We start from the raw sequence: 10,872 nt of genomic DNA on the forward strand, positions 1-10,872 counted from the left end.
CCAGGGCTGGGCACCTTCCCTTATCTCTTTCCACCTTTATTGAAAAATAATTTCTCTTTGGACCCAGAGCTAGTTGATTCAGTGAGGTAGCCTGGCTAGAAAGCTGTAAGAACCTTCCTGCCGCCACCTCCCCAGCACTGTGACTACAAGCACATGCTGCTGTGCCCAGCTTTTGATGTGGGTGCTGGGGACCCAAACTCTGGTCTTCACTGACTGAGCCTGAGCTGTCTCTTCAGCCTCACAAGGATGTTTCCTCTGTAAAGTTGGCGGTCCTCTTCCTAGGTGCAGATCTCAGACCCTGTTGAAGGAGGTTGGGTGGTATGTGGCTCTGAGGCAGAGGCTGGCAAGGAGCCAGCGGCAGAGGGGAAGAGGCCTGTTGGACTCTTGGCCTCTGGAACTCCAAAAGGAGGGGCCGGTGGTAACATGGGGTTTCTGCAGAGTCAGAGGGAGGAGGCAGGACTGGGAAGTGGCCATGACCTCAGGAGAAGATAAATTGGTGTCTCCCACTCCCACTGCTCTGGGCTCCCAGGACAGACCTTAGAATCGTGGGGCAAGAGCAGTGCAGGAGGATGAAGGAGGCGGAACTGAACAGAGATATGGCTAAATTCTGCACTGACAACCAGTGTGTCATCCTACAGCCCCAAGGTAAGGATACTTAGGGCTTCTGCCCATACCGTGTCCTCTGAGCCCATCTTTGCCAGTCCAGAGAGTTGTGTCATCCCTGCCTTGGTTCTGTAGTAAATAGATGGCTCAGAACAAATGGGTCAGCAGAGGACCAGAACTCTGAGCACCCAGGCACTATATGACACCTCTCAGAGCCCCTCCACGGGGCACAGTAACCCGAAGTCAGGAAAGATGTGCACTTGGAGTTCAGATGGGCCTGGTTTTGAAGCCCAGCTTTGCACACTGCCTAGCCCCTGCATCCTCTGGGGCTGGTGCTCTCTGCTATCATTAGTGGGTGCACCCCTGGCTATTAACCAAATCCCAGAAGGCCCGGGACACGTATGGCAACATTTCGAGCTCCGTGGAAGGCTCCAGGAATGAAACCATTCACCCAGGGGACACTAATGCTTGATTTGGTCATGCTTGTTAACAAGATGAGGACCTGGAGGTCTGGGCTCCTGCTATGAGCCCCCTTTCTGTCTGCCCCCCTCCTTCACTTTTTCTTCCTTTATGACCGCATTTCCACAGCGATGCTCTCTCTGGGGCGGGTTTCAGTCTAGCACACCACTGCAGTTTCTGTGGGTTGTGAGCCCCTGATCTTTGCCTGTCCAGAGAGAATGCTTTCTTTCCCTGTCTGTAGCTCCTTGTGAGAAGCATGGTGGGTGTTCTTATCTCTAATGGACAAGCAAGGGGACTGTGTCAGGACGGACAGTCCTGGCCCTCCCTGCACTCTTACCCTGAGTCTTGGCTTTCCCCTGCAGGACTGGGGCCTAAGTCAGCTGCTCCCATGGCTCCCAGGACACTGAGGCACGTCCAGGCCATTGTGGCACTAGTGGTGGTGACTGTGTTCTTCTCTCTCCTTGCTCTTTTTGTGGTGGGTAAGTTCTCAAGTGACTTTTGCCAACACTTACTCTCCTTCTGTGCAAAGGTCCCAAGGCACCTAGACAGCAGTCTTTTGGACATTTCTGCTCTCTGAAGTAACATTTTACCACCAGTCTAGGCCCAGACCTGGAGTCAACAGAGCGCATTGTGCTGTGAGATAGCTCATGAGAATGGAGGCTATCCAGGGGACTTGGGGGGAGAGGGTCCTTGATGCTCCTCTCTTTCTGGAACCCTAGCTTGTGTGGACAGCCTATCATGTCAGGGCTACGGATTGAGCTGACCTAGGAATGGCTTTCTCAGTTTTACAGCCTTGGAGACAGAAGCTGAATGAGGATCATCCTGTCAGAGCCGGGCTTCATGGAGGCAACTACTCTGGATCTGACAGTGAGTAGTTACAGTGAGGACGCGCCCCAGGTGCTGGTGTGTCGGGTGTGGGGTGTGGGGTGTGGGGTGTGGGGCTCAGACCCTGGTTTCCACACTCTAGCTCTGGCTCCCACCTTCCTCCTGAAAAATACTGTGAACTTTTTTTTTTTTTTTTTTTTTTTATTGATACAGGGTCTCGTGCAGTTCAGGTTGGTTTCAAATTAAAAACCTAAGAATGACCTTAAACATCTGATCCTCCTGCCTCCACGTCTATAGTGCTAGCAGTACAGGTGTGTGGCTCCATGCCCAGGTTCTGTGGTGCTGAGGATCAAACCCACAACCTTGTGCAAACTAAGCATTTGTTCTATCAAATGAGCTGTATCCCCAAACACAAAATTGTTCCGTTTTTAAGCACAGCTCTGTCGGGACCCAGTAGCTGTAAAGATTGGGCACTTATTTAAGTTACACAGTCTGATGGGTCCCTATGGAGTATGTTCCTGGAACTGTCTCTACGGTCAAGGTGAGAAGTCTGTCCGCCATCTCCCCTTGCAGCCCTTGGTGACCCCTCACATTCCCTCCTGACTTCAACCTCACTTGTCGTGCTAAAGGGCAGTTTCCTTATAGAGTTTCACACGGAAAGGGATTTTAAAAAAATCATGTTCTCTTTTCAGTCTTTTTTGTTTTAGCCATGTAATCTGAGAAAAATGTTTTTGGTAGTGTTGGGAATTGAACCCAGGCCAGAGCTTCAGTTTCCCCCGCTCTTCATGGACCTCGTTTTTAGGCCTGCAGTCTTGGGTGGTCCATCCCCAGAGTCTATGTAGCTCCGGGGACCAGTGGCTGCCCTAGGACCACTCAGAGCAGGTGTGGAGGAGTCTCTAATGCATCACACTGCTGCAACCGGTAAATTAGAAAAGCGACTGAAGAGCGATCTTATCTTGGCTCGCAGTTTGAAGGCACATTTCATTATGGCTGGCCGGAAGGCATGGAAGCCGGAGCTTGAGGTAGTCGATAACACTGTGTTAACGGCCGGGAAGCAGGGAGCTATGATACCAGTGCTCAGCTGTGTAGATAGGCTTTTCGTCTTTCTCAATCAGTCTGGGACCCCTTAGCACGTAGGACGGTGAAGCCCACATTCAGGGTGGGTCTTTTCTGATCAGTTAAATCTCTCTGGAAACTATCTTATAGATATACCTCAAGGTTTGTCCTCTGGGTAATTCTAGGCCCTTCCAACTTGACAGTATTGACTACCACACCCAGGAACATCAAGGAACGTTCTAATTTGCTATCTGCGCTTTCCCACATGACAGACCTCTATATTGCCTCCTGTTTCCTCTTTTCAGATTGTTCCCAATTTGTCAGGAGGGCAGAAATGCAAGAGGCTATCCAGAGTCTCAGGGCCTATGGGAATTCTAGCAGCTGTCACAAGGAGATACAGATACTGAAGTACCGGATGGACAATGTTAGTTCTCAGATGCAGTTGCTTGGGGGCCATCTGGAGGAAGCCAATGCTGACATCCAGCAGGCAAAGAATGTGCTGAAGGGCACTGGGGCCTTGGCCTCGGAGACCCAGGCACTGAGAAGCTCCTTGGAGGTCGCCAGTGCTGATATCCATAGTCTGAGAGGCGATTTGGAAAAGGCAAATGCTATGACTTCCCAGACCCAAGGTCTCTTAAAGAGCAGCACAGAAAACACCAGTGCTGAGCTCCATGTGCTGGGCAGAGGCCTGGAGGAAGCCCAGTCTGAGATCCAGGCTTTGAGGGGAAGTCTGCAGAGTTCAAATGACCTCGGCTCCCGGACTCAGAACTTTCTCCAGCACAGTATGGACAACATTAGTGCTGCAATCCAGGCCATGAGAGACAATATGCAAAGAGCTGGTGAGGAGATGACCTCATTAAAGAAAGATCTAGAAACACTTACTGCTCAGATTCAAAATGCAAACGGCCACCTGGAGCAGACAGATACCCAGATCCAGGGGCTAAAAGCTCAGCTGAAAAGCACCAGTTCCTTGAACTCCCAGATTGAGGTGGTCAATGGCAAATTGGAAGACTACAGCAGAGAGTTACAGACACTGAGAAGGGACCTGAGTGATGTCTCAGCCTTGAAGTCCAACGTCCAGACGTTACAGAGCAATCTTCAGAAGGCCAAGGCAGAGGTGCAGAGTTTGAAGACAGGTCTGGAGGCTACCAAAACTCTCACTGCCAAGATTCAGGGGCAACAGAGTGACCTGGAGGCCCTGCAGAAAGCTGTGGCTGCACAGACGCAGGGGCAGAAAACTCAGAGTGAGTAGAGACATGTGTGAGTGTGTGTGTGTGAGTATGTGTGTGTGAGTGTGTGTGTGTGAGTATGTGTGTGTGAGTATGTGTGTGTGAGTGTGTGTGTGTGAGTATGTGTGTGTGAGTGTGTGCGTGTGTACATGTCTGGGGAGGGACAGCCTTTGTGGAGAGTGATGACCTCTGACCCTTTAGCTTCTTTGCTCACCTAACCATCTGGGGAGGAGGATGGTGCTGGTGATGGGATCACATTCAGGGAGATAAGCCAGCCTGGGTAGCCTGGGATGGCTTATAATCTAGCCGGTGTCAAAACAACCGTACACAAGCAAGATGTGAGGACACCAATTGGGGAGCAGGGCTCTGCTTCTGATCTGCTGCTTCCTGAAACCATGAGACTTTGAACAAGCTCTGCCGTGAGCTTTGCTCCTCAGCTGTCTGTCATCTCAGCATAATCTCAGAAGGCAGAGGCAGGAGGAGCACAAGAGTTCCTTGCCAGCCTGGGCTGGGCTGCACAGTAAGTTTGAGAGCAGTCCGGATTATTCAGCTGGACTCTGTCTCAAAAACAAACAGACAAGGCTAGATAGATGACCCAGCAGTTGGGAACATTGGTTGCACTTCCAGTGTTCAATTCCCACCATTCATATTGTGGCCATCTGCAACTTCAGCTCCAGGAGGGCACCAAGCGTTTATTTGGTGGACAGAAAGATATGCCAACAAAATACCCAAACAGATAAAATTGGGGGGAGGGAAACCCGCAACAAACAAAACTGGATGAATTTCTTTAAAAAAAGGAGTTGACAATCATGGTGGCACATCTATGTTCCCAGCACTCAGGAGGTGGAAGCAGGAGGATCAGAAGTTCAAGGCCGACCTCAGCTCCACAGAGTTTGAGGATGGCCCGGAATACATAAGATCCTATATCCAAAATGAGGATAACAGGATTGTTTCACAGCCAGATCAAGCAGGTCAACACAGAAAACTTTAAACAGTGTACCAGGCCCCACACGTGCAGCTGAGGTTTCCTGAGGCATCACTGTTGGGGCACAGAGACTGAGAAAACGTCCCCACCACCACAACTTGGTGGGCTATGAGGGCAGGCTTGCAGAAATGATGCGCAGACAAGTGAAAGGGACGAGAGGGGAGAAGCAGGGACTGGGGACTGGGATGAAGAAGCTGGGCGGGCCCTCCCTTCTAGCGTGTGCAGCACAGGAGTTCAGATGAGAAGGTCTTGAGCTGACTTCTGAAGACCCTTAGCTGCACAGCAGGCACACAGGGCAAGAGAACAAGGTCATAGGCATGGGGACAGGAATCCAGGGTCCTGGAAACTCCCAGCAGATGAGGAGCCTGTGGAAAAGGGCAGCTTTCTCAGGTGTGGGCTCTGTGCAGCAGGCAGGGGCCAGGACAGTGGCTTTCCAGCTGCTTCATATATACCTTCAGTGTCAGCCTCATCTTAGACAGTGCCAGGATGAAGAAAGACACACTCTGCAAAAGTGCTCTGACCTATTCTCCATAAAAAGCGACTTACAACCTAGTCACATTAGAGAGGGCCCCTTGAGAACAGTGCACCAGAGGCCAGGGGCTGCCTGGGAGACACACAGTGAACAGGAAAGGCTCTGAGCTTGCAACTCCTCCTCCTCCAAAAGCTGGGGACTGCTGAAGGGTGGCAAGGAGACTCCCTAGAAGGCTTGGCTTCCCAGTCTCCATCGGAGATAAAGACCTCGATTGCTGGATCTGGAATGCTCTTTGGGGATTTGAGGCTGTCATTCGCAGGCTGTGTGCACCTGAACCAAGGCCTGAGCTGTAGGCTCTTGGATGTTGGCTCTGGGCTGTGGGGACAGACTTGGTCATGAGATGCTGGTCCTCATTACAGCAATGAGGTGGTGGCGTTTCGTGCATATGGCAAGGTGCACCATGAGGGGAAGGATGTGGGTGGAGAAGGGGAGGAAAGCTTCACAAGATTAGAAGTGTGCCTGAAGAGGCCAGCATATGAAATATTGATCATGTGTCAGGTATGGAGAGGCAGGTGTGAGAAGACAGCCACAGAGCTTGCAGGATTTTGCTGTGTTCAATGCAAATTCATTAATGTTTTGGGAGTTTTGGTGAACTCCCTCAAGATGGGCTGAGTTTGAAAGCGAGAGAAAGAAACAGAGAAGCAGCAAATAAAGAGGTAAAGAGAGAAAGAAGGGAGAGAGGGGAGGGAGAGAGAGGGAGGGAGGAAGGAAGAGAGAGAGACAGAGAGACACACACAGAGAGACGCAGAGAGAAACAGAGACAGACAGAGAGAGACAGAGTGGGATAGGTAGCTTATCGATGCGGTTGGGTGTGGAGGAGGCCGGTCACCTGGAACAGGAGAGGGCTGGGACTTGGTGCTGCCTCCTCTGGTGGAGTGGGAGGTGGCTCACAAGGTGAAAGAGGCTATACAACTGGAGAACTGGAGGGACCTCGTTTCTGGAGCGGCTGCTGCAGACTTGACAGTGGGACTATGTGGGCAGTGTGCTGGGACTGACATGGGTGTCTGGAAACTGCCCCTGCTTCACACCCCTGCTCGCCCCGCCCCGTTGTTCTCACATTCTCTCTGGCTTTCTGTTGCAGCATCAGCAACCACTGCTTCCATACTTTGGGGTAAACTATGGAGAGGTCCCCCCCCCCCAAAAAAAAAGCATAAAAGTTCAGCTCTGGATCTGAGACCTTTTGGCCTGGATGCAGCCTGGCCTCAGAACTTTAGGAAAACCTTCTAGATGCGTCTAGTAGCAGCCATGCTTTGAGCTTTCCTAACCCATGCCCTTCTTCAGTGTGCAGTGTAGTGTAGACACACATTACATATGAGTGCACATGTGTATAGAGGCTAGACTGTCTTCCTCAGTCTCTCTCCACTTGATCTATCACCTCTCTATTGTCTGTGTGTCTGTCTGTGTGTCTGTCTTTGAGATGGATATACCCCAGGCTGTCTTTAAACTTGGTATCTAACCAAGGATGACCTTGAATTCCTTATCCTCTTGCTTCCACCTCCATGCGTTCTGGGACTAAAGAAGTGCCCTATTATGAGTGGTTCATGTAGTACTGTGACCAGAACTCCATTGCTTTCTACACAACAGCCAAGCACCCTACCCACTGAGCTACATCCACCTTATTTTTGCAGACAGTGCTTCTCATTCCGTTCCATTAAGTGGGCACTGGTTGGTGAACTTAAGAGATCTGTTGTCTCCACCTCCCAACACTAAGATGCTAGGCACATCATGTAGCACACTGGGCTTTTACGTGGGTACCCAGAGCTGACCCTCATGCTCGTGCAGCCGGAGCATCATTAATTGAGTCATCTCCTGAGCCCTTGAATCTTTTTTAAAGGGCAAAACAGGCAGTATTTTAGACTTCTGTGTGGTGGAGTCTCTGTCAGAACTGCTTCCTGCTGCAATATTGAGGGAGCACCACGGATTTCACACAGATGTGCTCCAGTAAGACTTTCTGAGAGGAGGTTGCTGGGGTGCAGTTTGTCCATTCTTGTTTCAACCTCAGACAGTGCCAGGATTGCCCAAAGGCTTGGCAGAACCGTGGCACATGTTAAAGGGCATCTGGGGGCTGAACAGAGAAGGAGCGTTTATCTTAGCCAGTTTCCCCATGATGCTGGCTGGCATAGCCAGGTGAGGACCACGCGTTGAGAATCTCTGCTTCGCACACTTAGCATCTTTCACTGAGACCTCAGTTCTTGTGTCGCCATTGATGTTTCTGCCCGATTTAAAGGTACCTTCTTCCTGGGGTGGGCCAGGTGGTTCTGTAGGTAAAATGCTTGTCACCGAGCCTGACAACCTGAGTTGGATCTGTAGAACTCAAATGGTGGGGAGAGAGAACTGACTCCTGCAAGCTGTCCTTTGACCTCCACATGCATGCTGTGCACACACATGTGACGTCCTTCTAATAAATACGTTTAAAATGTACAGGGTGCCTTCATCTTGCTCCATTTTCTCCAGCATTGAGCATTCTTACAGAGGACATGGGTGTATGTTAGAGTCTGCGGATGGAGATGAACTCAGGAAGTGAAAGAGGTTGCAGGGTTGGAAGCAGACAGAAATGGCTGGTGACAGTCATGAGCGGGAGAGTGTTGAATACCAGAAAGCAGGCATCTGCAGAGAGTGCTGATGGGTGACAAAGTTGAAGGTCCCCAGGAGTGACTGGGACACCTAGGTGTCTTGCAATGCTGCCTCTAGGATGGGCTGTATGACTGGGGTGTGGGGTCCCAGCCCTGCTCCTGGGACATTGAGCATTGGGAATTGCCAGGGCTTGTGATTTTCCAAGGTCAGACCTGGTAGAGTAGAGACTGGCTTTGGGACACCATCTGCTCCTGACTCTTTCTCCCTGACCGTTGTTCTAGATCAGGTTCTCCAGCTGATCATGCAGGACTGGAAGTACTTCAATGGAAAGTTTTATTACTTTTCTCGTGACAAGAAGTCATGGCATGAGGCCGAGAATTTCTGTGTGTCCCAGGGAGCACACCTGGCTTCGGTGACCTCTCAGGAGGAGCAGGTTAGAGCTGCGGGCCTGGGGAAGGCTGAGAGTCAGGTCTGGTTAGGGACATGGAAACTTAAGCTTTTGTCCTCCTAATGGGTGGCAGAGTCCCTCATGTCCCCATCAGGTAAGGAACAAATATTTACTGAGTTCCCAAGAGCACTCTGTACTGAGGTAGAAGTGTGACCAGCTACTGCCCCTGCTCAGGGAAGGAGGAAGACCTGTAGGCCCCAGCAGATGTTAGCTGGAAGGGAGGGGAAAGACCTGTGACACTCTTCAATGTAGGGTGTGTTTCTCTCTCACTTTCCCTCAGCCCCGTCAGCCTTCCTTTCTGGACATCAGTCTGGTTTGGAATCTCCAGGCTGTGCAGGGCTGGTGAAGAGGAGACCCTGGCCCCCTGGGAGCTAGACTCACTCTTAAGCATCTTAGATTCTCCAAGGAAATACTGTCCATTAGACTAACAGAGGACTATGCTGTTTGATTTGGCTTAACCTGCAAAATTGTCCGTTCCTTGCTGCTCTCCCAGGACTTGCACAGTGCTGCTAAAAATAAACTAGAATGAGGATTTCTGTCCCAATAAAGTCATACCCTTTCTCAAGTGTGAGGGCCATTGAAGACAGGTCAATATGGGGGGAAGATAGGGCTTCCCCAGAGGGACCTACCTGCTGCTCTAGATATCGGAGAAGCCATGGAAGGTTCTGGGAACTCCTGCACTGAGATGGGCTCTCTGATTAGGGGTCAGGGAAGGGATGATCCAAAGAGTCAGCTTCTCACAGCCCCACCTCCTTCGCACAGGCATTCCTGGTACAGATCACAAATGCTGTGGACCATTGGATTGGGCTCACTGATCAGGGCACAGAGGGCAACTGGCGCTGGGTGGATGGGACACCATTCGATTATGTCCAGAGCAGAAGGTGAGTCTAACCTCTGTCTAGCTCTGTTCAGGCACTGTCTGCCTTGGGCAGGTTTTACCGTTCTTCGTGTATGGTCCTGTCCAGTGAGTGTTAGTAGTGTGTGTCCTGTAGAGTGCATATGTGATGTGTGTATATGTGTGTTTATACATATATGTGATGAGGGTGACATGCATGGTGTGTGGTGTGCAATGTTTGTGGTATGTGATATGGCATGTAGTATGTTGACTCCTGAGGCCAGTAGAACGGCTTCTAGAAAGGACAGGTCCGAGGGCTAGCAGACTCTTGCCTTCCTGCTTTTTTGATCTCATCTATTCATTTGTTTCCTCCAAGTGTTGAATTCTATGGAGGCTTCCCTGTCAGACCAGATCATCAGTAACAGAGGGAGGGCAGCCCCAGCAGGGCCTCTCCAAGCACTCCACTAGTCCCAGTCCTGTCCACCCTCAGGGGACATGGGGAAGGAATGCCGCTTTGTCTAGCATAGTAAAACCATGTTCTTCCAGGTTTTGGAGGCAAGGCCAGCCTGACAACTGGAGACATGGAAACGGAGAGCGTGAAGACTGTGTTCATCTGCAGCGGATGTGGAACGACATGGCCTGTGGGACCGCCTACAACTGGGTGTGCAAGAAGTCTACAGATTGGTCTGTGGCCAGAATGGACCAGAGCTCAGTCTCTCTTCCCTGAGACTCCTATAGCCTTGAACTCTCCTCAGGACTTCTTCTGTCCTGTGTTGCCATTGTCCCGCCATTTAAAACATGCTTGCCTCCTTAAAGATAAGCCCTGCGTGCTAGTGTCCCCTCAGTGCCCCAACATGTCTGCCTAGAGAAGCCCTCAATAAACACTCATTGAACGGACAGAAACTTGGCTCTTGATAGTCCCCGCAGCTGCTTCCACACCCACATCTCCCTGGACTGCCCCTCCTTCCCTCGGGTCTTTCTGTTCCTACAGGTACACTTTTCAGTGACAGTGCAGACAGCAGCTGGGGTTTCACAGGAACTGCAGATCCTTCCTAAATCACCCCAGGGGTTCCATGTGTTTCTCTATGTGTGCAGATGGAGTCCTGTTTCTCTCCCTTGTCCTGTGAGGCGGTAGGCTCTCCGCCCCACCCTTTCCTTCATCTCACTAATCTTTGCAGGGATTAACTTTTGCTCCCCTTGGGACGAGAACCTCGGTAGCTTTCTCTTGGTGTCTGTGGAACACTCCACACATACACAGGGAATCCCATGCAAGTGTCTGGATCTTTCTCTCTCTCTCTCTGGCCTCTGTATTCTTCCCTCAAATTG

General features: G+C 50.9%; 1 protein-coding gene across 1 annotated transcript; it reads left to right on the plus strand.

Annotated features, from left to right (window-relative positions):
- The first annotated feature begins 493 nt into the window (after positions 1-493).
- Clec4f (C-type lectin domain family 4 member F) lies at positions 494-10,443 on the plus strand. Its single transcript, XM_032905097.1, has 7 exons — positions 494-645; positions 1,425-1,541; positions 1,846-1,929; positions 3,249-4,187; positions 8,545-8,696; positions 9,474-9,592; positions 10,093-10,443. The coding sequence occupies exons 1-7, from the start codon at positions 570-572 to the stop codon at positions 10,271-10,273; spliced, it is 1,668 nt and encodes a 555-aa protein (XP_032760988.1). The 5' UTR covers positions 494-569; the 3' UTR covers positions 10,274-10,443.
- The last annotated feature ends 429 nt before the right edge of the window (positions 10,444-10,872 follow it).

Source organism: Rattus rattus, chromosome 6 (assembly GCF_011064425.1).
Source record: "Rattus rattus isolate New Zealand chromosome 6, Rrattus_CSIRO_v1, whole genome shotgun sequence".
NCBI classification, from domain to species: Eukaryota; Metazoa; Chordata; class Mammalia; order Rodentia; family Muridae; genus Rattus; species Rattus rattus.

Coding starts and splice junctions, on each gene's coding strand:
- Clec4f (XM_032905097.1), top strand. CDS start 570: ATGAAGGAGGCGGAACTGAACAGAGATATGGCTAAATTCTGCACTGAC. Junction 1,542..1,845: donor CCTTGCTCTTTTTGTGGTGG/GTAAGTTCTCAA, acceptor TGGCTTTCTCAG/TTTTACAGCCTTGGAGACAG. Junction 1,930..3,248: donor CAACTACTCTGGATCTGACA/GTGAGTAGTTAC, acceptor TCCTCTTTTCAG/ATTGTTCCCAATTTGTCAGG.